The 27,733-nt window shown below is 36.7% G+C and overlaps 1 protein-coding gene across 1 annotated transcript in view; it reads right to left on the bottom strand.

Moving 5' to 3' along the window:
- ZBTB41 (zinc finger and BTB domain containing 41) overlaps positions 1-27,510 on the bottom strand; it is a 48,389-nt gene extending 20,879 nt beyond the window's left edge. Inside the window, exons 1-9 of the mRNA XM_004438987.3 lie at positions 27,449-27,510; positions 25,556-26,810; positions 16,348-16,555; positions 15,548-15,617; positions 13,668-13,815; positions 9,294-9,423; positions 4,334-4,429; positions 2,816-2,922; positions 1,258-1,363 (exon numbers count right to left, since the gene is read on the bottom strand). Of these exons, the coding sequence (XP_004439044.2) occupies positions 1,258-1,363; positions 2,816-2,922; positions 4,334-4,429; positions 9,294-9,423; positions 13,668-13,815; positions 15,548-15,617; positions 16,348-16,555; positions 25,556-26,678 (1,988 nt within the window). The 5' untranslated portion in view covers positions 26,679-26,810; positions 27,449-27,510. The remainder of the gene's footprint in view (positions 1-1,257; positions 1,364-2,815; positions 2,923-4,333; positions 4,430-9,293; positions 9,424-13,667; positions 13,816-15,547; positions 15,618-16,347; positions 16,556-25,555; positions 26,811-27,448) is intronic.
- Positions 27,511-27,733: the final 223 nt, after the last annotated feature.

The following is a 27,733-nucleotide window of genomic DNA, read 5'->3' as shown; positions in this document are numbered from 1 at the left end:
CACATGAAAGCAGATATGACAATCCAGCTGTCTTCCATTAAGCCATTAAAGAGATTTACAAAAATGTAAAACAATGACACTCTTTTAATATTTGCTTTGTAAAGTAGCTATTTTTCACAAAATTGCTATTAATGTCAGTGTGTGATGAGTGTATTATTATTTTTAAATGAATTAATAAGTACTTAATCTTTTCTCATTTTAATTTCTAATATGATTTATATAACTTAAATAATACTATAATTTTTATATTATATAATAATTTATCTAAACAAAAGCTCCTGAGGTACTGAATAATTTTTAAGGGCATAAAGGGGTTGAGAAAAAGAGGGACAGAATCTCCGGAGCGAGTGAGTCTGCAGTTCTAAGTCTATTTCCACCCATTCACACAATGTGTTGAAGTTCTTATTCCTTTTCTCTGCAGGATCATGCATATCTTTATATTCCAACACTCAGCAGTGTTGCTAGTATCTAATGATGTAAGAGTTCAATGACCACAACGAATACATTGATTCAACGAGAGCATCAATGAACAAAATCAATGAAAGAAACAATAAACCAAAACATGAAAATGTAAAAAATGAATAAAAATCAGCACTTCCTACTCTTCTTTATTTACTATATTTATATATACCGTGTACATTTTGTTGATCAGGCTCAGTACTATTAAACTAAGTTTCTTGGCACCTTAGACCAGGTCTATTACTTAGCATTTGCTCCAAATACCTAATCCAAGAACATGAATTCTTTGAACATTTTATACTCAACAACTAATCTCAATTAAACTTGGATATCTAAATTGTATTTAAAAATCTGACATTTAGGACAGCACATGCCTCCTTCAAATAAACTACCATTTTAAATGCTTAGTGTGATTAGAAAGATATTTCAATTCTGACTACAAGCGTTTCCCAACAATTGCTGTCTTATTAAGTATAACATATAGGCAGCATGTTTATATTTAGCTCTCAAAGAGCCACAACAACCAAAGATAAACAAAATCCCCAAAGAATGACAAGATTTTATACTAGTCACTAACTTCAATGTCTACCACCTCCTAGCCTTTGAATCAACTGAAAACAAGTGGGAAAAATATGCTTCACTCAATTCCTTTAGGTCTGTAGAGAAGCCCAGGAAGCTAGGGAAAGAGAGCTGGTTAACCCATCCTCAATTACACAAAATCAACTATGAGACAAGCTATAACTTTCTTCCAACATTATCCAATGTGGTAATTATGAGAAACTTGGCTGTTTCACTTACTTTTGCCACACTTTCTCTCCAAGGTGTACGCTTTTGTAATGAACAGTGAGATGATCCCTACGACCAAAACATTTCCCACATTCTTCACACTGATGAGCCTTCTCACCTTAAAGACCCAAATATTTTGATTATAATATGCATTTCAGTTTTTCTGCCCCAGAAACAAATTATCAAACAGTAAGATAACATGGTGAGAAATATACCAGAAAAGTAAAGCCACCCTTTATTCTGGGCTATTCGCTTTATGTTCCTTATTCAGATGTCTTTCTTCAATCAATCTATGATTATTTTCATGGATGTGAATCCTTCTCCCCACTTGGAGAAGGAATCAGTAGCCTTTTGTTGTAGACTTCAAATTTTACCTTCCAACATAACAGAGCAAGATAAATGAAATTACTTCAAAACTCAAGATGTTTTTAGGAATGTAACAGTCTGGATATCAAACACCTCAAATGAACATACACTGAATCAAGATGAGGCTGTCTTACTGTTTATAAAAAGTACCTGAACGTTTTCAGATCTTTGTACTTTACTTTTAAAAGATTTTTCATCTGTGGGGATTGCTTACATTTGTAATGAGCCAAAATACAAATACAAAGGAAAATTCTAGATGAGTCCAAGTTCTCATCTCTATTCTTATATACAATTACAAAGGCTTGGCCTTTGAAAACCACTGTCTCAACTTAATATCAGTGTGCAATTAGACCATGTGACCTCTAGAATTAGGAATGTGGACTTCTCCTCCTAAAAATGCCTAATTCCAGTGAAAAAGTCATCAGACCTTCAGCATTTCTTAAAAGTGGTGATACCAACTGCAACCTGCCTCACTGGGGTCATTTAAGAAAGTAATTACACCTGTCGCATACTTTCTATTTAAATTACATTTATAATAACAATCACCTGTTCTACTGTGCTCATAGAGATGGCTCTTTCCCATTATTGTGCTCATTATTTTGCTCATAGAGTTGACTCTCTTAGCACTTCCTGAACATCAGTCTGAGAGGAAAATATGAAAGAAATCCCCAGAATATAAAAATTATAAATACAGTATAAAGATCTGAAATTGATCAGGATTATTAAGGTACTCTTTTCCAAAGATAGGGTTTTAAAAATTCACTATTACATAAACTTTAACACACAATTATAATAATTTCTCTTCAAACATCTAAGTTTTGCTAACTTCTTTCAAATCCAATCAAAATGAGAAATATTATCTTGGCTTCTCCCATTAGAGAAGTGCCAATAGCAATTACTGCACATATCTACATAATATGCAAAAATGCAAATTTTGAGAATTTGATGAAAACAAACTTTAAAATATAGTTTGTAGTCAAATTGGGCAACCAAATGATTAAAATTACAGCGAACAAAAACGTATCATAGAATTATGTCCCTTTCAGATGCTTTTTAGAAAAGGTTTTTAGAACCAGCATTACAAAGGGGTGACCAACATATACCAAATTATTACAATTACAGCCAACATAAACATGATGTAGTCTGCCCTTTTCAGGTGCTTTTTAGAAGGACTTTGGAAAAATCATTACAAACTACACCTCACCTGAATGTATTTTTTTGTGCTTTGTGAGGTGGTCATGACGAATAAATGTTTTCCCACATTCGTCACACTCGTATCTTTTATCATCATGATGTACTCGTAAGTGGAGTCTATAAAGAAAAACAATTGAAGGCCATTGAAACTGGTGCCACAGAAGGAAAAACCTTGGTTAACCCAAAATAATGGAAACTGGACTGTTTCCTCAACCACCTCACACACTATCTGCTCCATTCCTGTGACTGTCAGAGTCCTTTCCACTCTCACTACCTGACTCCAGGGTTCCTACTCACTTCTTTCAAAAAAGCACTTCAACACGTGCACATGCTCACACTACTTCCGGATGGTATTCCCTCCCGACGTTTTAGATCCTAAACCTGCTTTCACCGAACCTACCAAACATCTAGGGTCGTTATCTGTCTGAATGGCGAAGTCTCAGGGACAGCAAAAGTAGGAGTGAATCTGCAGGAATTACAATCAGACCAACGGGTTAAGTGTTCAAGTGACTTAAACACACGATGATAGCAAATGATACAGCAAATTTGGGATTTCTCCTATTCTGGACAACTGAACCACTTATAAACTGATAGTTGAGAATCTAGTACATTTTATAAGTAATTGACTTGCTGATAATTAACCTTTTACTACTTTTCTTCACACTAACCACACAAAATGTGGCTCATATTATAGTCACTCAAAGACAGATTATAAAAGGTTTAAATTATTAAAATCCATTTAATCTGAATTATTTTTATCCCCACAACCCTCCATCTATATATATCCTAGTGAAATGAATAGCTTTCCCTTTCCAGTTGCCAGACAGGTGCTGATTCTACCACAACTAAAACCAGGAAACTGGCTGGACTACATCCTAGGGGGAAACAATCTGTTTAAACTTAAAAAGAACTAAATAATAAATGAAAGTAAAAATTAAAGCCTTAAGATTAAAATTCTTAAGAGCATTAAAAATTAAAATTGTATGCATAGCTCACAGTAGATAGTCATCTATTATTTATTCAGAAAACGACAACTTTTCACAAACTGCAAGTGTGGTCAGAGATTCAGCTATAAAAATAATTATGTAAGTTACAACTAATGCACAGAAGACTTTCTAAAATGGAGAATCCCGGAGTATTCAATTTTGCCATATTTTCATACCAAAACATTCTTTGATAAACAAGAGCGAAGAAATACACTACGTTTAGAACACCAGAGTTTTAATGAATGTTGATTCAAAAAAATGTAATGAAATAAATATTTAAATGACAAAGACTTAGTAAAGCTTTCAGCAAACTTGGTGACGAAGAAATATTTAATAATAGTTTATACCACAGAATGAAGACAATATTAAAGTTGTAATGTAGGGGAGAGTCTATACAGTGAAGTTTTTTGCACAACTTTGCTTATCATAAGTGCTAAGAAATGTTTTAATTCAACAAACAACTAATGCAATGATAATAAAATAGAATTAAAATAGATATAATTTTATCTCAGTTAAAACAGGGAAAAAATGGCTTGACTTACCTGTATGAGCTTCCATGACGAAAACTTTGCCCACAAATACTACAAAGATGAGGCTTTTCTCCGCTATGGATTCTCAAATGTTCTTTCAAAGTAGTTCTGTGTTAAAAAATATCTATTTAGCTACAGATTTTTTAATGCCAATGTATATATTAAACACAGATTTCCAGAAAACTTGCTAGAAAGGTGTTCAAGCTAACAGACACTATGGCAACTGTCCCCTTTCTCCTGCAGTATTTTTGCTCTTTATTGGATTAGTCTCACCAGATAATTCTCTTATTATTATTATTATTAATAAGCATAATATTATTAATAAGCATATGTCTCTCTCCTTAAAAAAACAAAAAAATTTAACCCCCGCCTCCTTTGCCATTGGTTTGCTCAAAGACTTAACTATATAGGGGCTGGCCTGGTGGCGTAGCGGTTAAGTCCGCGTGCTCCACTTTGGCCCGGGGTTCACAGGTTCAGATCCCGGGCGCAGACCGACACACAGCTTGTCAAGCCATGCTGTGGCAGCATCCCATATAAAGTAGAGGAAGATGGGCGTGGATGTTAGCCCAGGGCCAATGTTCCCCAGCAAAAAGAGGAAGATTGGCAACGGATGTTAGCTCAGGGCTGATCTTCTTCACACACAAAAAAAGATTTAACTATATAGCTTAAGCAAAATTTCAAGAAATACAAATGAAAAATGCTCAATTGTCACTACTGAATTAGGTAAAACTGATGTGAATTTTAGTGAAGAAAGTTTAATAATATATAAGGAATCCAGTTTTTCAGTACTATTCCTTTCAAATATGTGCTCAATACTTATTAAAAGAATGTTCTAAGGCAAAGAAAACTTTACAGGTACTTGTAATTTCCAGATGCCAAGGGGAAAAGGGGGAACCATAGAAAGGATATGACCATGCTGTTCCTAAGTCCTCCAGCCCTCCTGACCCTGGATGGGCCACTGTGTAACCACTGCTGCTCCACACATATTACTAGCAGTTCCTATAGTTCTAACATTCAGAGATTTCCCACAGATGCAAAGTGCTGAGTGAGGATGGACAAAGTTATTTTGGGGGGAAAGAAAGTAAAATGCAATGTGTAGGCTTCTGACTGTCACTACCACTTGGTTTTGATTACAGTCCCGTATCTAGTGAGCTTTAGTAAAGGCTGAATCTGCCAGTAGATGGTGCTCTTCTACAAGGCCCTCCAACACTTGACAAGCAAGCCTGCAGATAACATCTAGCTTTGTGGAAAATATCCCTAAATCTACTCCTAGGCCCCTACCTATTAAGTAACTCAAAGTAAAAAGATGGAAAGGTTGTTTTGGTTCTTGGTTTGTGTGCTTTTTGTTTTTACAGAAAGACTTTTAAGAGGAAAAAAGAATTTATAATGCATAAAATAAACTTTTTAACTTATCAATCTGTAAATGTGTTTTCATATAGATATAGCATACTGAGTTTCCTATTCTGCCATCATATCTATCTGTTATTTCAAGAAAGTGGCATTCCTAACGTTTTTAAATGATGGAACTTTTATATACTGAAGAGTAATAAATTTATACATACTGTTTAAAGAATAATATTCGACACATATGCAGGAAAAGATACAGAACGTTCTATACCTTAGAACGCCTCACATGCTCCTCGATCTCAACCTCCCTCGCTCAGAAATAACCATTTATGTCAACCATTCCCTTTCTTTTTCATTTGTTCTACTACCTATGTAGTAAATGCCACCAAACAATATATCGTACGTTTTTAAAAAACTGAGTAGCAAGCACAGACCTATCAATATTGTCACTACTGGACAAAGAGCCCACAAAAGAATATGCACAGGTCTCTGCATCAAAGTCTGGCTGTAGCTTCCCTGAGTGTCAGCGAGAGCCCTTTCCAGCACGTCAGTGGGTAAAGTCATGAATAAATACTGGAAAACACAGGGTCCCTCACAATCAGAGCATCTGACAAGCTAGAGGGGACCAGGCACTGGAAGTCTGGCAGAAATATGGTCACGGTGAGCAGGCTGCTGTATATATTTTGCTCCTGAGCTTCCCACGACCTACTCTAATTCTCATGGATAGATCAAAAAAGAACACTTCTGTGAAATGAAATGAACATCCTCAGTTAAATCGAGCAGCAAGGCTTAAAGATAAGAGTAGGAACCTCATTAGCATATACGTACTATACGTAGCCGAGTACAGGTAAGAATCTGGGTCAGGGAGGGGGAAACCGGAAGTTGCTACTCAATGGGTATGAAGTTTCAGTTATGTAAGATGAGTAAGTTCTCGAGATCTGCTGTACAACATTACGCCTATAGTTAACAACACTCTATTGTGCACTTAATACTCTATGTGTTAAGAGGGTAGTTCTCGTGTTAAATGTTCTTACCACAGGAAAAAAAAAAAGATTTTGGGTCAGACCTATTCTAGCATTCTGTCCCTGTTAAAAGAGGAAACATGCCAGCAGAGATCTTAGCAATGACAACCCTCAACATGTCATGGGTCACTGCTCCTACTAGTGTGGACTGATTACCCATGACATACATATGTTGCATATCTGACACCTTGAGATCTTTTCATTCATCATCCTCCTGTGAATTCCCTTTGTCTATTTCCTGTATTACAATTCCTATTTCCTGTAGCCTTTGTCTTCTTCTTCATCAGTTTACTTTCTCATTCTGCTGAAGCACACCCTTTTAGTTGCTTCATGAAAAAGAGTACATTAGAGGCTTTTTTTTTTTTTGATGAAGAAGACTGGCCCTAAGCTAACATATGTTGCCAATCTCCCTCTTTTTGCTTGAGGAAGATGGTCCCCAAGCTAACATCTGCGCCAATCTTCCTCCACTTTGTATATGGGATGCCACCACAGCATGGCTTGATGAGCAGTGTGTAGGTCCACACCCGGGATCCAAACCTGTGAACCCCCAGCCGCTGAAGTGGAGCATGCGCACTTAACCACTTGCCAGAGGGCCGGCCCCAAAGGCTAATTTTTTGACCTCATGAAAAATGTCTTTATTATCCTCAGACTTGATTGTTAGTTTGACTAACAACAGAATTCTAGGTTGGAAATTATTTTCTTTCAGAATTTTGAAGGTACAACTACACCATCTTACTTCTAGTGTTGCTGTTCTGAGAGAGAAGTCCAAGTAATTCTAATTCTTAATTCAGTGTATGTGACTTTTTTCCCTAGAAAAAATAGAAGAATATAGAAGCTTCTCTTTGTGCCCAGGGTTCTGAAGGATCATAGTGATGCACCTTGCAGTAGGTTTATTTTCATCTGATGTCCCAAACATTTGATGGGTCATTTCTGTCTGGCAACTCGTGTCTTTTAGTTCTGGGAAATCACCTTGAATTATTTCAATGATGATTTTTTTCCCTTCCATTTTCTCCTTCTTTCTTTCTGGACCCCTTGCTTGGTTCTCTAATGTTCTAATCTTTATTTTACATTTCTGTATCTTTTTGCTCTACTTTTTGAAGATTCCCTCAACTTTGCCCTCCAATCCTTCCATCAAGGTCTTTACTTTGTCTGTCATGCTTTGTATTTCTGGGAGCTCTGATTTGTTATGTGACTCTTTTATACAGAGACTCTGTTCTTATATAGTGAGTCTGTTCTTGTTTAAAGGATTCTATAGCTTCTACTGGGGATATTAATAATAATTATTTACTTCTTTTTTTGATGTTTTCTTCTTCCTGCATAATCTATTTCCTTCATGTTTTGTTTGTGCTGCAAACACCATTCTCTGTCTTTTAATTCTTCACCATCTGCACGTGATTAAATATGACAGACTTCGAAGTGGATGGGAAGGTCAAAGGCATGGGTGGGCCTCAATGACCCTGCTTCACTGTAGGTGAGCTGGGTGTACTATTTGTTGGTGATTATATTTGCCCTTTGGTTAATCAAGTTTTTGAGGAATTGTTTTCTAATCTGCTGCCTGGAGAGTAAAATCTAAAAGCCAAGATGTCAGCAGAGATAAAGGCGGGGGGCTCACTGCTTCCAGCATTCAGAATGCATTCCATCCTATAGCAACACGGTGTATGCTGGTCCAGACATCTGCCGGGGTGGGAGATGGGTAGGTGCCCAGCAGCAACGGCCTGTGTGGATGGTGGGAGGGAATCCAGTGATCTAACTTCTCAGTTTCTCCTCTAGTGCTCCTTGTTCTGCCTCTCCTTCACCCCAGTTCCCCAGGTATCTGATATGGCCAGTCACTATACCTTTTGTGGTTTCTGTGATGTGAACTAGGTTCTCAATTTCTCCATTGCCAATTTGGAATGTGTCTTTCTTATACCTGCTAGCCAGTTACCACTGATCCATCTGCTTTCTGCCGCTCTTGTCACTTTTCTGTTCCCCTGTCTCTGTAGCTTACTATCTTTTAAATAAATAAATAATCTTTAATGTATTTCTAGTGAGGTTTCAGAAACAGATAAAATGATAGTTATGTTAAATTCACCATCAAAACCTGCAAATCTTGACTTCATATCTTCTTCAATAATATTTTATATCATTTCTTTTATCCTTAAATTTCAAATTAAAGCATAATTCAAGTATCCTGTGTCTTGTGTTACCCTAATCCTTATAAACTATATTTGTTCAGGGGCCAGCCCCGTGGCTTAGTGGTTAAGTGCGTGCGCTCCGCTACTGGTGGCCCAGGTTCGGATCCCGGGCACGCACCGACGTACTGCTTCTCCGGCCATGCTGAGGCCACGTCCCACATACAGCAACTAGAAGGATGTGCAACTATGACATACAACTAACCACTGGGGCTTTGGGGGGAAAAAAAAAAAAAGGAGGAGGATTGGCAATAGATGTTAGCTCAGAGCCAGTCTTCCTCAGCAAAAAGAGGAGGATTAGCACGGATGTTAGCTCAGGGCTGATCTTCCTCAAAAAAAAAAATAAATAAAATAAAAAAAAATAAACTATATCTGTTGATTACTTCCACATACAGTACCAAGATTTTTCTGGGTGTATAGATAATTCCTCACCTTTCTCGTACTGATTTTCCACAGATAAAGCAAGTCCATTTTCTCTTTCCACCATGGGTACATTCTATATGGCGTTTCAAATTTCCAGTGTCATTAAACTGGCGACCACATATATCACATGGAAAAGGACCTAAAAAGGAAAGAATAGTGTGCATTTAAAGTTTAAAGAGAAGAGACTAAGTTAAATTTAGTAGCTATGTTATAAATTCATACCTACCACCGTTAGTGCATACATCGTAATACAATGCAATTATTTATTTACAGTTTTCTCTTCCCTTCTAGATTGTTTATTCCTGGAAGGCAGGTTACAGTCATCTTTATATTCCTAGGGCCAAATATAAGACCTGGCATCTAATATAATAAATGCTGAATAAGCTAACGAGTTAATAAATTGAAATTCTCAATTCTGAGTTTGAAATCAGACTGAAACAAAGTAGAAAATGTTACATACCAAATTTCTGGAAAAAGGAGGTAATGAGAAACTTTGGAAGAATAAACAGAGGACTTAAGAGAGTTCATAGTTTGGAGATGCACTGTTGTTCCTTATAAGCACAACTCTGAATGATGTTGACCAGACTGAAAACACTGTGGCATATTTCTGTTCAGTCTTACATTAAACCCAGATTCCTCACAGTAATGTTGACATCAGCAGGATTCCAAATTTCACCATGATTTTACCAAATAAATGACTGGAGAGAAGCCAGAGTTCTACTGAATGGAAAACTAAAAGGAAGACGAAGGATGTGTGAAAAAGAAATCAGTAGATACAGTTCAAGGAAGCTGTGTATTTGGAAGAAGATGTCTCAGAATTAGGAAAAATAAACTGAAGAAGGAATTCTAATGAAGAATTAATCACAATAGCACAATGGAAAGAAAATGGCATTTGGACACTGGAATTCAGAAATATAAGCAAAATTATTCCTAGCCACAATAGTTTTGGGGGAGTTTCAACATGTTTTTGCACATTAGAAATGAGAGACGACCTCAAATGTTTACTGTATTTTTTTTTTTTTTGCACTGAAGAAAATTAGCCCTGAGCTAACATCTGTTGCCAATCTCCCCCTTTTTTTGCTTGAGGAAGATCAGCCCTGAGCTAACATCTATGCCAATCTTCCTCTACTTTGTATGCGGGTCACTGCCACAGCATGGCTGACAAGTGGTGTAGGTCTGTGTCAAGGATCCGAACCCACAAACCTGGGCCGCTGAGGCAGAGCATGCCAAATTTAACCACTACGTCACAGGGCGGGCCCCTGTATTATCTCTAACATATTTAAAATCTCTAATACTTCATCTTCCTTGGGATCTGAGTCATTTATTCATTTATTAACTCATTCAACAACTATTTATTGATTCTTAATTCATATATAGCACTGGGTTAAGTAAAGTACTAAGAAAAATCCCCCTACCTGCTTTTACATTCCTCCCGCATAAAAAAGGCTCCAAGAAGTTGGGAAAAGAGAGTCAGCATTTACACAATTGAAAATAAATAGATGAAGCAAATAAAAGTGCCAAGATGCACATATTATGAGAAGTGTGTGTTAGGTGAAGAGTGAGAGATCTACCTGTAAAACTTTTTATAAAGTAACAACTGTAGGTATCACTGAAGACTCCAGCTGGGTGAAGGAAGAAAGGAGCATTCTCTTTCATGTTGTTACTTATAAGGGTTCTTCAAAGAAAATACCAACTACAGGTTTTTTCCTGTAGTGGATATCCAATTTTGCATGCAGCTAAACCTCTTTGAACTTTTATTTATGAAGCTAAGCTGGGAACTTAAACTAAAGCTGATTTTCATGCCAACTCTCTAGATAGGACAGAATTAGAAGATCTGACTTTTTAAAGCCAAACTGTAACTTTTATACTCATAAATAGAGATATATTAAAAATTCTTCTCCCATAACTGTTCAGATTGAATTTCTCAGATATCGCTCCCTCTGATTTATAGAATATATAATCCTAATGTAGGCAGTACGAGTGTGGCTTTGAATAACCTAAAGCAGTAATTCTCAGGTGTGTGGCATCTGGACCATCAGTACCAGCATCCCCTGGAAACTTGTTAGAAATGCAAATTCTTGGGCCACACCCCACACTTGAACCACTTATCTAAAGTATATAGTGATTCCAGGAAACAGAAGTATAGAAATCAGATGCAAAGGATGTTAAGTGTATATATATACACATACATACTCAAAGCAGTATCCTATTTGGTATATTCTTTTCATAAATAATGATGGCCAAAAATGCAAAGCTACTGCTTTATTTCACAAATCATATTTCTCAAAGGTTTGAAAATATTAATGCTTATAATACCATAAACAGTAACACATTCAGAGAAAGAGAAAGCAAAGCAAACTGGCCCTGCTCTGCACTTGGCTCTTGACAGGCATTACCTCGTTTCACCCTCACGACGACACCTGTGAGGCAAGTATCAACCCTGTTTCATTAATGAGGAACCTGGAGCTCTGTGAGGCTGCACCGGCTCACACAGTAAGCAGCTATGTCAGATCTGGAAAACAAGCCTGGATATAAAGTCTTCTAACGTCCACTTCTACATCATGCCACACCTATTAAACTTTTCTTCTAGTAAATGCCAACCTAACCTAGTAAATGTCACCTTTCATTAAAAATTATACAGATTAACTAATCATTTGTAAAATATCTGTGCGGGCACAGCATTATAATGTAATGACTTATTTACTGGTTTGATTACCCACTGGACTGTAATTTAATTTGGCAGGAATAGTGTCCCTGGATCCTAGCATAGAGCTGATCATATAGTTGGCAGTTGTTAAATAAATATTTACTACTTTGAACGTTGAATGTACTTCCCTTGGGTATTTTCCTCGGTAAACTTTAGTTAGCAGGTCAGCTAAACCTTATTACCTAGCATTTCTGGAAAACCTCTTCTTATTGATACCCTGCAGCATGACAGAAAAATAATCTTCTAACAACAAATCATAAGAGTCTTCTAGTTCAACCACATTTTCAGGATCGCTCTCTTCAACAACGCTAACCCCTTATCAGTTCAGCATCTGCTTGGATACTGTCATTGAGAGGAAAGCAACTATTGTGTAAGACAAGTCATTTCAATTTGTAAGTTCCAATACTTTTAAAAAAATTTCTAAATTGAAACTAAACCTATATTTTAGAATTTCCAATCAATGTCCTTAACAATGTCGCCTTATTTACTAAAATAGCTATGTATTTAATAAAAGTTGAAATAGAAAATCAGAAGCAGAAAAAGGAAGTGGAAGCAAATATGTTAACCATAAAAATTCTTAGATTTTGCTATGATGTTTCTACAAGGTGGGACAAAAAAAGATTACCTATGGTTTTCATTTCAAAAAGGAAGAAGCCCACCAATTCCCCAATAGAAACTGTTTTTCCTGGAACTAATGTCTAAAGAAATTTCTCACATGCAACATGCAGTCATAAACATGTCTCCAGCTACACTTCTGCTAATTGTACAACCTGTTTCCATATGATGGCATCTTAGAAATGCTGATGAAATACTAACCCTATCAATTTAAAATCAGTGAGACAATTACCTCCCTAATTCTGAACAATACACTTTTATTAAGATCGTTTAAAACTACAGTGGTTTTTGTAGTCATCTGACATTATTGGTTCAGACTGCGCCTAAAAACCTTCTGCTATTAAGCCCCTCTGTCAAATGAGGAGTTTGGATTCTGTAGTATTTTTCAGTTCTGCAAACCCCAATGACTAAAAGTCAGATCATTCCCATGTTTACCACTTTGTATTTATTCTTAATTAACTTTATTTTTTTCAAGCTTTTGTACAGCACAGAGGGGCTTTTTTCACATTTTCATTTTCCGCTATATTAAAAACCCTGCCAGCTTTAGGTCATCTACAACTTTCGTGAGCATGAAGTATATATTTTCATCCAAACTATCAATAAAAACACTGAATAGGACAGGACCAAGGCCTCTACTTGGGATGACAAGAATTAATTATTAGGATTAACTGTCATAAATGTATCTAAATGTACTACCATCTAGAACCCAAGTCTCCATCTTGGCCATAAGCTAAAAGCAGGGGAATTCATCAAACATTGAATTCCAAATCTACTAAGTTTATTGCACTCCCTGAAAAATGAGTTTTTTCCAAAACAAGACTGCTTTATCCTAAGCACTCACAAACCTACCCAACAATCATCTGTGAATAAACACAGTTTATGACCACGGACACAGCTGCCACCAAAAAATAAACAAACTCATTTACTTATCTCCAGGAACTCTGGCAAATCCAGTACTCCCCCTGATTTACACGACTTCCTTCTCCTAAGTGGTTCGACAGCAGCATGATGTGATAACCAATAATTGCTATGACTGCTTTTAGAAAGAGTAATTTGCTTACCCAGATGGAACTTTTCTTGATGCTTTAACCGTGCAAATCGTGATTTGAAATGTTCTTCACAATAGGTACACTTAAAAGGTTTATCTTGAGAATGTAGAATCATGTGTTCCTCCAAGTGTGGTCTTCGAGTAAAAGATTTCTTACAAATCTAAACGAAAATGCACATAAATGTAAGGGAACCTGAATTAAAAATTAAAATACAAAGCTCATTACGAAAAATAAACACATAAATTCAAGCAGTTAAAGAGAAATTTCTCCCAACAGAAAACTTACCAAAAGTATAATCAAATTCCAATTGTGCAGAAAAAATGCCTTGGAGGAATTAGAGTAACGAATTATTTAAATTAGTACTAAAGGTAGTTGAATTTCAACTCCTTACATTTCTAATAGGATAATTTCTAAGATTAGAGAGTAATCTTACTATCTTAATTCTAGTCCAGATTTCTAAATCTATTAAGTTTATATTTTAAATCACTTATATGTCATGAATAAAAGGTTTTATCATTATTGCCATATATTTGATTAGGAATAGAAGTAAGAAACCACAGAAAAATCATTTTAAAATTTATCTCTTGAAGTGGTCAGAAGGAAGAGACACAACTTTTTAAAGAAATTTGGCAGACATCAGATTTAAAAAGATGCAGAGGCTGCTCTAATAACAACAACAACAACAATAATAATATAGCATGTACCAGGCATAATGCTAAGTAATTCATGGATTATTTTACTTAATTCTCACAATAATCCTATGAGGTTTCTCACAATAATCCTATGAGGTAGATATAACTATCATCACTTTACAGCTGAGGATGATCAAACTTAGTAAGAGAAGAAACCAACTCATGCAGATCCAAATAATTAATAATTAACTTCAATTCCTAGAAGCTAAAATCAGAGAAATGGCAAGAATTTTGCTGTGTATATAAACTGAAGCCTGGGAGTAAGAAAGACAAAATGACAGCTGGTGACTATTTTAAACAATATTTAACTAAATAATTAAAAAGTCCATTATAAAGTATGGTAGAATAAAGGTATCTACAAATCCTTTGCAACTCCTACCACTGAAAAATGGAGACTGATTCCCCTCCCCTTAAACTGCCCTGGCTGTAGTGACTTGTTTGACCAACAGAATGTGTTGGAAGTGGTGCTCTGGGACTTCTGAGGCTGTGCCATAAAAAGCCTTATAGTTTTGACCTAGGCTTCTGGAACACACACTCACTCTTGGAGTCTAGTTGCCATGCTAGAAGGAAGCTCAAGTAGCCTCAGGGAGAGACCAAAGTGGATAAGAATCAAGGGCCCAAGCCATCTGTCCTCACTGAGCTCCTAGTTGTTGGCCAACACCACGTTGCCGGCCATGTGAGTGAGCCACTTTAAAAGGGACCCAAACCAGACCAGATCAGACCATCCATCAGCTGAAAACAACTGAGTGACTTCAGCTGAAACCATGTGGAACAGAAGAATTACCCAACAAAGCACTGCCCCCAATTTAGATTACTGATCCACAAAATTGTGAGATAAAATAAAATAGTTGTTTAAGGCCACTAAGTTTTGAGGTGGTTTGAATGTAGCAACAGATAACCAGGACTGGAGGAAAAAGTCTAACATTTTATACTCTGTGCAACAGTAATATCACAGTTTATATACAACTATAAATACATGGTATAGTGATTACAGTAAAAATAAAAAGTAGGATTTCTATTTCTCAGGTCCATAATCTAAAAACTAACTATACCAGGCTTAATTTACAAAAATATCAGGATAACTTTGTATAAATCTAGAAGTGAGATAAGCTAAGTTTATATTACTTTAAAATCTAATTATTTTCCCAAAGGTAATATTACATTTATTTTGGCTTTCTACTACAAACTAAAAGCTCTTACATCACATTTCCAACTTTCACTCTTAGTCTTCTTAATGGAAATAAATTCTTGTGCATTTTCAGGATGAAATCTGTAAGAGAAAAATAAAAACATTATTAGAAAAAGATTATATTAGTTAAGTCAATATTCCATATGATCTGTTGACAGAGATTACAAGAACCAGTCACTGATTCCTTTCTTAAAGAAACAGGCACATGTGAGTACTTTAAGAATATAGGTATCATTGTCATTTTAATAAATTAACATGTATGCCTAAATTTATGCAGAAATAGTCAAAGAAAAGTCTAATATTTTACATACATTCAGGAACCTAGCTATTCACAGATAATCACTCTTCAAAGGAATTCACTTGATTTTTTTTAGTTCAGAGTTCAGTAAATTTAATTTCTTAGAGTTAAATATGCAAACAGTACTAAATATTCTTTCTCTCACAAATTTTTATACACTACAGACAAAGTTGAGCTTGTGGAATGAGGTTCCTAGAGTTCTAAAACCATATATTTTGAAAACATACTTGCCAAAACCCAAAACAGAATAGGATAACAAAAATGCTCTATCTTAAATTTCTATAGTATAGACTATAGATCTTGTTTCAGCATCAAAAAATTTTATCTCAATAGCATTAATAAAAAATATGAATGAACTAACGTTTGCTGATCTTTTCTTAATAAATTTGTAGTCTGTAAAACGTTAAGCAATGACAGAATTGGAGAGAAGCACTCCATAGGTGTTTTTAGCTTACTACATATTTAAATCAGAAGGCACAATAAAGTATATTACGGAAGCAAGATAATACTTGCCTCTTAACATGCTTGGCTAAAGTCTTCTTGCTTGCATGAAGTTTATTACAATAAGGGCACTTGTGCTCCTTCTTATGAAATTCTGTTTCATTACTGTGCTTCTTTCTGTGAACAGTTAGGTTAGACTTTGTCGAATAGCGCTGGTGACAAATATCACACTCAAAGGGCTTCTCACCTGTGTGAACACGTGTGTGGCTCTCATATTTCCCTATAAAAAGAGAAATTAAAATTAAATTCGGTACATTTACCACATAGTGATTGCAATTTGACAGTGGAATAAAAACTCAGGATTAATAGGATATTTAATACCCACACCCACATCCATACCCAAAACTAGAAAAAAGTATACCTAAATGTCTATCTCTGATAAACCTCAAAGACTTACTGCTTTGAGCATACTGCTCAAAGTATACCTTTCCTTGAAAACTTGGGTCATTTTAAAAAACCAATTATTCATGTTTACACATTTTAAAAACCAAGAGTTTTAAAAAATTTGCTTAAAATTCTGCTGGCAAATTCTCTGAACTTAAATAAAACTTTAAAATCTATTTTTCTTTAATTTAAAATTAACTCATCATTTATGATTTAGTATTTTCATATTTTACTTTCACTATGTATATCCATGAAATAAAGGGATTTTCAGATTTGACAGTCCTCTTAAAACATCATAAAAGGGCAAAATACTATGTTTATATATCCTCTAATATATGATATTATCATCTCTCTTCTCATGGAAGGTAATCTGGAAAGGGTACTACAACTCTAGAGTACTCAACAAAACCTAACCTTCACTACAGCCCTTTCATATAAGATCTCTCCAACTTACAGATATTAGGAAACAAGTAAATCGCCTGTTATTTAACTATATGCTTAATACTAAATTGCTGAAGCCAACAACATACATGGGCAGTATCAGAGACCGTGGGAAAATGGAAAGATGAACAGGTATAACACACAGACACCTGGAGTCATACTAATGTGAGATTTGTATTAGAATCTGAATACATATCTGCGTTCTGTACAAATGTTACAGGTATTTCCAATAGAAAGAATCAAGAATTTCGACATAGACTTTCCAAAGAGAAAACTTACAATAAAAAGTGAAATAAAAATATACATTTTTACTTATATTCCTACTTAGACTAAAATTCTTTTACGTCATTATTTAGAAGATGAATTTCCGCATTACAGAGGCAGAGCAGCACCACAGGTAAGGGGTCAGACCCTGAATCCATGACCTGGAAAATGAATACTGGATCTTTAAATTGCAGGCTATGTGACCTTGGACACGTAACCTTGCCTCACATCTTTCTCATTTGAAAAAAATAATAACGTAATATTAAAAATGTACAACACAGGGGGCCGGCTCGGTGGTGCAGGCGGTTAAGTGCGCACACTCCGCTGCAGTGGTCCGGGGTTCACCGGTTCGGATCCCGGGCGTGCACCGACGCACTGCTTGTCAAGCCATGCGGTGGCGACGTCGCATATAAAGTGGAGGAAGATGGGCATGGATGTTAGCCCAGGGCCAGTCTTCCTCAGCAAAAAAAGAGGAGGATTGGCAGATGTTAGCTCAGGGCTAATCTTCCTCACCAAAAAAAAAAAAAAATGTACAACATAAAAATGTATAAAAATAAAAATGGAATAATAGTATTTACCTCAAAGGACTGTCATAAGAATAAATGAATACACATAAAGCAGTTACAACAGTCTGACATTATAAACTACCAATTAATGTTGGCTATTATTATTACTCTGTAATCAAAGTTGTGAATGAGCATATCTAGCAGCTAAAGGCAGAAATTTCAATTAAGGGCACTTTCAAGCAATAAAAATAAAAAATACCAATAAAAATAAAAAATACCATCCATATGAAGAGCAATTTTCAATTAAAAGTTTAGCTTTGCTTTGTCCTGCAAAATAAATATATAAATTTTTCTTCAGGCCAAGGCTAATGTAAAAGAATAGCATTTCAGTCATACACTTAAAAAAAGAAGATAAATCCTATATATGTATATATATAGAGAGATATATACATGTCGTGGAAATTAGAAAAAACCCAAAGTATTCCAAGGCCAGTGAGGAAAGAACGTTATCATAATTACTTGTCTACTTAATAAAATAAATAAATTCCCCAATTTATTACATATTCTACATGATTAAATTTAACAAATACATAGTATATCATCCAAAAATTAATTACATTGCACTTACATAAAGAATACTGAAGAAAGAGAATCAAGGTATTTTCCTTAAGGTAGGGAGAAGGATGACAATCATAAGCAAAGAAAAACAAAAGTATGATGAAAAATCCATTAGGTATTTAGATACAGACCATACAGAATGGTCTATGCAGTTCTTACAAGCATGTAGTCAGAAAACTCAGTCAGTGTTTATGCGCCTGCTACATTAGCTGTGTGATTTTAATGAGGCTAATAATGTAACCTCTCTCTACCTGAGTTGATTAACACTTCATGGGGTTGTGTGAAGTAAATGAGTTAATATACACCACACTTAAAATCCCAGCACATAGTACGCATTAATAAATATTAGTCATTATTGTTATTATATAGCTTACTAGTCACAGTACAGACACGTAGGTACAACTCAAATATAAATACGGATACACCTGATTTACCAATACACGTTATAACAGATCAAACAGGGGTTTCAGCTTTCCGAGAACAATGAAGAACTTCGCTTTTTCCCCTCGCCATTGCTATAACCGCCTAGTTTCTCGGTTCTCCCTCTGCCACTGCTAGGGCATATCCACCACTTACACATGCATATACACACGCTACCACCACTTCCCCTACTGGGTTGAAGGGATGAGATCTAATACTCGACTTTATTGGGGGGAAGGTGTTCATGTGTGTCCCAAGGTGAAATCCAGAATGACTTTTCACAGACATCACAAATAACAACTAGGTTCTATAAAACAAGAATTGAGCTATGCTATGGTTTAGATCAGTGCTTTACAAACTAAAGGCCATTGGTGTGCATGAAATCAATTCGTTGTGTTGTGACTAACATTGGGAGGAAAAAAGGAATAGATAGAAAACATCAGAGCATTCACACTAGTTTCATGCAATTTTTTAGCTTCAATTTATGTATGAGCACATATGTATAAATATGTATACTGTATAATAATATATTTCTGACAGTGAACCATCACTGATTTATATTACTTTTTGCAGAGTATAACCAGAACATTACTGGTATAACATAATTTCTTTGGGAAAATGTTTTGAGTCGATTTTATTCTTTCTCTATTACTATAATATGGCACACTTGCATTGGATACCTTAATATTTGTTACACATCATTTAGATGAGATAAGGTACAGAATCCAAACATTATCAATATGTACTAATATCCCACAATTTTAATTTGGAAAAGATAGAGGACACTGTATGGAATTTTAAAAAGTTTTCCTTGGGGCCGGCCCCGTGGCTTAGCGGTTAAGTGCGTGCGCTCCGCTACTGGCGGCCCGGGGTTCAGATCCTGGGCGGGCACTGACACACCGCTTCTCCGGCCATGCTGAGGCCGCGTCCCACATACAGCAACTAGAAGGATGTGCAGATACGACATACAACTATCTACTGGGGCTTTGGGGAAAAAAAGGAGGAGGACTGGCAATAGATGTTAGCTCAGAGCCGGTCTTCCTCAGCAAAAAGAGGAGGATTGGCATGGATGTTAGCTCAGGGCCGATCTTCCTCACAAAAAAAAAAATTGATTGTGAAAGTTCTGACATTTCATTTTTCTTAAACTTGCTTTTTAAATTATGTAGATGATACATACTTGTGGTAAAAAAAAAATGTAAATAAATCAAGAGTACACAGTCTGATTTTTATTTATTTATTTTTTTTGTGAGGAAGATCAGCCCTGAGCTAACATCCATGCTAATCCTCCTCTTTTTGCTGAGGGAGACTGGCTCTGAGCTAACATCATTTGCCAGTCCTCCTCCTTTTTTTTTTTCCCCAAAGCCCCAGTAGATAGTTGTATGTCATAGTTGCACATCCTTCTAGTTGCTGTATGTGGGCCGTGGCCTCAGCATGGCCGGAGAAGCGGTGTGTTGGTGCGCGCCCGGGGTTCTGAACCCGGGCCACCAGTAGCGGAGCGTGCACACTTAACCGCTAGCTAAGCCACGGGGCCGGCCCCACAGTCTGATTTTTAAACGACGAACTTATAAGTGATTTTTGGAATAGGCCCATTCCTAACTGGGGACTGATCATGCACGTTTAGCACAGATTCTCAAAACTGAAAGATAACTTATCAACCCCCAAATGCTTAAATCTCCTGATTTTTATACCCAAGTGAACAGAAAGAGCCACTTAATAAAAATCTTAAAGCATAAGAAAAATTTTTCACCAAATCTTTTATTTTCCATGAAAATGCTTTTGCTGGAAAGATGTTAAATTAACAATTAGCAGCATTTTCCCTTTTTTTAAAGTGAAGAAAATCTTGCTTGCTTGCAAATAAAAATTAAGTTACATGTAGTTGAATATTAAAACCATTAAAATGGCAGTTAAATTAAAAGTCAAAACCACTTTTAACTATTAACTTCCATTTTCCTACAGACCAGTAGACTTAACAAGACTTAACCAAGAAAAGAACATACAAAGTTTGGAAATTTAAACTGAAATAGCCAAAATTTTTTAAAAAGATTTAAATAAAGGGCTGGCTGGGTGGCATAATGGTTAAGTTTGCGCACTCCACTTCAGTGGTCCGGGGTTCACGGGTTCGGATGCTGGGAGTGGACCTACACACTGCTCATCAAGCCACGCTATGGCAGTGTCCCACATACAAAATGGAGGAAGACTAGCACAGATGTTAGCTCAGGGACAATCTTCCTCATCAAAAAACAGAAAAAAGATTTAAATAAATTCAGCAAGGTCCAAAGAAATCAATGAAAATGCACAAATTTGAATAATTCATTATGACATGAAGAATCTCTAAAGTGAAAAAAACTTTTTCCTTATTAATTCAAATTTAAATTTTAGTCTCCAAAGAAATCCCACATTTAAAACAAATGGTAGGGGTGTGGGGGGTACTCCTCAGTATAAACACTGTCAACATCTACATTTGTTTCTTCTTTTTTTATGGGGTGGGTAGAATTCAATAATCAAAATGTTCATTTCAAATAAATTTTCAATCAAAAAAGAGTATTCCTTCAGAGAACACTAAACTATGCCCAACTATTCTTGATCACCAATGGAAAACACATAAAATATTAAGAAATTTCATCCACAGTATTTTTCTGAACTGAATCTCAATACAAATTGTGTTCTAAATCAGGAGACATAAAATAAAGGTATTTTTACATGAAAAAACTTGACCTTGTGCTTCAGAACTTATTATTCCCCCATATGGGTCATGCAAAATTATCATCAGATTTTGTATGCAGTTTTTATAAAGAGAAACATCACCAAATTAGCTCATTATCTGATCTTGCTAAATCTTACATTATACCTTGAATTTATTCATACGGCATACCCTAAAGAATACTTAACTAAAATATTTAATCTTAAAGTAGAGAATTGCGCCCCTATCATAACTCTTCTCTATTAAGAATCAAGTGGAATCTCTGTCAGGATGGTCTATGAGTCACATTTTTTAGAAAAGCTAAAAAACATTCTCTACCTCTAGAAGAGATTATAAATTTAATCCAAGGAAAGATTTTAGTTCTTAGTAGGAACAATAAAAAGGATAAATTATCCAAATTTTCTCTCTCACTCCATCTGTCATCTTCTCCCTGTTTTTGCCTTTTCACTTACCAGGTTTTTGATATAAGGGGAAAAGGTCAAAGGACTCTTATTTGCATGAGAACAGGCTGAGAATAGGACAGCTGGTAGCCTAAGGAAAAATATAACTGGATCAGGAGTCTCACTCCAAGCAACTACTAAATACATCAAAAAGGATAACAGATCCAAAGTAATGGAATCGAATTAGTCCACTCCATCTTGTGGAGCTAATGGTTCCAGCAGAAGGTCTCAGCTTATTCATTATCTCTCATAAACCCACTCCAAGACAGCAAAGTTAGAAACTTAGAAGGACGCCTCACTGGCTTCTTACAAATCCAAAGAAAAGTCTGACATCAACCTTTCCACTTAGTTCAATTAAACAAGAGCTTACTGAAAATTTATTATTTGACATGACCTGGGGTATCACAAAGGATACTAACCAAAAATAAGATATAAAACTTGCAGGCTCACAATCTAATGAGATATTTTAAATAACAACCAAAAATCTAGGTGGACATTTTTAAATCCTGTAAAAGGAATGTGGGTAATCTGAGAGGGATTATTGGAAAATGCCCCTTGAACTGTTGTTTTGAAGAATCAACAGGACTTCCGATAGAGATGATAAAGGAAGACATTTAAGAAACATAGGTCTCCTTCTACATATTTTCATTCTACCCATCACCAGTCCACTTAGTCTACACTGAGTGCAACTCTCTGATCTACCCTCATTCCACATCCCATTCCCAATGCCACTTGTCTTCATAGCCTACAATATCCTCCTGGTCCTTTCCAATTTCCGTCTCCACATTGAAGCCAGCATGATCTTTCTAAAACTTCTGTAGACTGTCATTTCCTCTGTCAGTTTTTTCAAGTTTATCACTTGCTGGATAAAATGCAAACTCTTCTGTATAGTATAAAAACCATTCAAAATTTGACCTCTGCTTACTTGCCAATTCTCATCTCTTGTCATATTCATCACGCCTCCTTGCCCACTGTGAAAGCACCCACCCCTTAGCAACTTCCAGAACACCACACACCTCAATGTCTTTGCACGTGTTAGTCCTTCTACCTTGTAAATTCCTCCCTCTTCTTTAGGTCTCAGCCCAAATACTACCTGCTCTGTGAAATCTTTCCTGATTCCTTTAGTCCTCTGTACTTATCCTGATAAGATTATCTTTATTGCAATATGATTGTGTTTTTGCATGTACTCATTAAACTCTAAGATTCTTGAGGACAGAAAATATATCATTTCATATTTGCTTAGCAGTATTTGGCGTATTAGAGACACAATAACCATACTAGATTAATAAGAGTAGCTAACATTCCTTGAACACCTTCTAAATTTCACACAATATTTTAAGTGATTCACAAGGACTATCCCATTTAATCATCATTATAATCTTCATAAGAACACACTATTAGCATCATATCAGCATCACCCCACTCTACGTATGAGGAAACAAAAGTACAGGCAGGTTAAGTAACTTGCCCAAGACCTGGATTCAAAACTGCAGGCAGTCTGACCTCACCACAGCTCATGCTTTTTAAACCAGTATGATATAATCTCAATCTCAATCTCTCTCTCTCTAAGCACCTGGGAAAAGTAAGCAGATCCGAGGAGGCTACACAAAAGAGGGGGGTGGATAAAAGAGGGCTGTAATGTAAATACACTCAGAAAAGTAGGCTCAAAATAAGCCTACAGAGTGACCTACTGATTCCCACAATTATCTGGGCTGCCCTCAGTTTAAAAAGCTGCAAAACGCCTTCCTCTTAGTATATCGGGACCTTAATCTTGAGCAATTTTCCCAAATTGTGTGCAAAGAACTCTAGTTTCTTGGGACATTGAAAGAAGTACTCCAAAAGTGTCTTGTAGTAAAATTATTTGAGGAAATGCCAGGTTAACAAGTTTCTTTACTAGAGAATTTGACAGTTAATACAGATTGTGAATTACAGTGTATAGTCTTCCCAATCTTACTTGTATATAGAACCCCTGTCTCACAGGCCTAGAGTTCAACAGGATGGTTAGAGATCTAGGTGCTGGGCCTTCAATGCCATTTGTGAACTGGCCCCTCTTCACTCATCTCAAGTCAATTGAGATTCTGCCAATTAAGGCAGAATACAAGAAGCATGTGCTAAGAATACAAAGTCTAAGAAGCAGAATTTATTGGAAAGATGAAATATTCTCAGATATCTCAACCCAAAAATGTTGTTCTCTTCTCTATACCCCTCATAGTATTTGTTCATAGCTCTACAAGAGCATTTATCCAGCCTGAGTTTAAGTTACTTGTATTTGTTTACTCTTCCAATTGATTGAGTTACTCGAGAAAAGTTATTTTATTCAAGTTTGTACAGAGCCTCAAACACAGTAAAAATAGTAATAATTATTAAATTTGATTGTCAAAAATATTCTGATTCAGAGACAAAAATATTCAAAGGCATAATAAAAAGCAAAAACATGTTACCACTGTTATGCCATTGTGCATACTGTCGCATATTTTGAGAGCAAATGATTACTAATACCTTATAAAACCAATTTCCACCTATATCGGTAACAATACAGCAAGACACACGGGGATATATAGTAAACTGCACAAGTAATTTTACAAGGTCAAATTGCATTTATATGTTCCTATTATCATTATACGTGGTAGAAAGCATTTCACAATTTCATAACTCTGACTTATATGGAAATAGCTTAACTGTTGCAATTTAAAAGTTCACATCAGAATAGTTCATTTACGATATCTCCAAAAATTATTTTATTAGCAAATATTAAATTAAATGTTCACTGACATATTTTTAACTTAAGGTTATGGACCACACTTCCTACAACGGCTTTTCCAATAAGGGAAAAGTTGATTTATTCATCATTATAATAACCAAAGAATACTACTAATTAGGACACTTCTTAAAGTCTCTACCTATAGAATTAAACTACATTCAGCACAGTTTTATCCTTAGCTGTACATCAGTCTAATCTGAAACATCCCAATTCTAAACCGTACTAGATACTGGAAAAGTGACTATATTTCTAACTCACATATCACCATGTTCAAGGGGAAATAGCTAATAAATTATTAAATTAAATCTGATATAATCGAATTCAATTTTATGAGTCAAAAATAGCACTTATCTATGAAATTAAATTAGCATATAAATCAAAGCTCTACACTCATAACTATTGATACTCTGGAGTTTTTTATACCAAATACATGACCTAATGATCTGTCACCTACTGTTGGGGCATGAGGAAGAGAAAACCAAGGCTAACATAAATACTGAAATTAATTCCTGAATCACAACACATTTAAAATAACAGAATAAAATATGTATTGAAAATCAAATATCCACCCTAGTTAAGTACTCTTTTCAAAAGTTACTTTCAAAGTTTAGTTTTTAATTATCACCTTTAAAATATCCATGAAAAATAAGTTATCAGAGACAGAAAACAAGCTTTCTTTTCTTACCTATTCGGTCAAATGTTTTATCACATTTAGGACATTGCAATATTTTTTTGTTACTGTTCTGAATGACTACAGGAGTTAACCCCTCATGAATATCTCCTACAGAATCACCAGCCTCAGGCTCCTCTTCTGCGTCATTATGATCTTTTTCACTTTGTTCTTCAATGTCAGAGTACTCATCTGACATTTCTTCCTCCAGCTCATCTTCTTCAGCATTATATTCACTTCCAGGATCCTCAGAATCATTTCTATCTGACTTTTCCTTATCAAAATTGTCTTGATTCAAATTGTCGGACCCATCACCACTGTCTTGTTCATCATCACTGGTGTCATCAAACTTAACAGGGCACTTCCGATTCCTTTTTGATCTTCTTGTGGAAAAACTTCTCTCCAGCATTTTTAACCCATGTTTTTTCCCTAACAAAAGGGACCTATGGGTTTTAGCCAAATGATTCTCCAAAGACTTTTTATAACAAAAATGTCTACTACAGAATTTACACTGATGATTATTTGATAGTCTTCCAGTTAATTCATTTAGTGTTTCTTCTGGTGATGACTTTTCAGTTAGCTCAGACTGAAAAGTGGTAACATTTTCATTATTTAGCAGCTTAACTGCATCTATAATGTCCAGAAATTTTGCAGCCTCTAAAACAAGAGGTATTTCATATTTGTACACAAAAAACTCTGATGTGTAAAGAAATTCAAGCAAATGCTGAAACACTGAGTGTGTTACGTGATCCAGGGTGACAACATCAGTGCTTGGATTTTTGCTCAAACACGCATGAAAATAACTACTGCCAACAGCAACAACAACTTTGTGTGCACTAAATTCTTTTCCTTCTACTACGATAAGTAAGTCACAGAACGACGGTTGTTTCTGCCTGTCGTCATTTAAATACTTTAGCAAATTCTTATTATACTGCAAAGAACTCAACAGTTTTCTCTGATCTGGAGAGGGAGGAAGTTCCTGATAACAGTGAAGAGCTTCAGGAGTCGGTCTTTCTGTGGAACGAGTATAGGCTACTTGGTCACACTCCACTGCCACATTTCCTTCTGCAGAATCGTTATGATAGCCTAGATGGATCTTCTCGTCAAGATCTGAAGTAACCTTTCTCCTTTTCTTCATTGCAGTACAACAATTTCAGAACAAGAAACTTCATAAGTGTCTTGAGGGATTTATTAAAAAAAAAAAAAGAAAAAAAACCTAGATTGTCTTGGATAACAGCTTCTGGAGGGGCGTGCCCGAGGGTGTCATGGTCTGCAAGAGAGTAAGAACCACGTAAAATAACTCCATGGCAAAGCAATCCTAAACCCTTCACGGCATTTCCACGCATCCTCTCTGAATTATAACTGAATTGTGATCAAGGCACGGCTTCCACTCATTCGTGACTAAGATTTTAGGGCGGAGAACAAGGAGGGCCGGGTTGGAAAGAGACAGCCAACAAAAGAATAATTTTAAAGGAAGCCAAAACACACCTTTCAAGCCTGATTCAGAAACAGGGTGGATAAAGGGAGGGCAGAAAAGGGAGGAATCCCTTCTAGATCTTTGAGGGTACAGGTCGAGGAGGGCGACCCGGGGGGTTTAGGGGCGCTGGGATGGTGACAATAAGGCCGTCGCGGCCGCGAAATCCAAGTGTCTCCATTAACATGCTTTCCCAGGGCGGGCCAGGCACACCTCTTCGGGGACAGAGGACGTCCCCCGGCCGAAGCCACCTGGCGGGACACGGCCCCAGGAGGGGCGCAGGGCTGGCGGAGCAGGGTCAACCGGAGGGACGGCTAAAGCAGGCAGAGGAGCCGTCCCAGGCCCTGCCCGGGCGGAGACTGCGCTCGCCCACGGCGGGCCCGCTCCCCCTCCCACCCCGGTTTCCCAGGGCAGACGCCCCACAGATCCATTACCGGGAACCCAGGGCTCCCCCGCTGGCTCCCAGCCGCTGAGCTCCACTCCCGGCGCGCTGGCTCCAGCGCCTACCCACTTCCGGGTTCAGCCCCCTCCCCTCCCCCCGCGGCTCCTTCCCTCCCAGAGCCTCGCCGCCTCGGCGGCCGCCGCACACGTCAGCCGCGCGCGCAGCCGCCCGGGGACACGGGCGCGCGGCCCTGCGCCGGCCACTGCGCATGTGCGCGAACCCCGCTTCACGCATGCTCCGTCAGTTCTCTCTGCTCCCTCGGGGAGCCCAGCTACTC

This window comes from Ceratotherium simum, chromosome 36, assembly GCF_057802395.1.
Source record: "Ceratotherium simum simum isolate JZ-2026a chromosome 36, ASM5780239v1, whole genome shotgun sequence".
Classification (NCBI taxonomy): Eukaryota; Metazoa; Chordata; class Mammalia; order Perissodactyla; family Rhinocerotidae; genus Ceratotherium; species Ceratotherium simum.
This window is presented reverse-complemented; position numbering and strand designations above follow the sequence as displayed.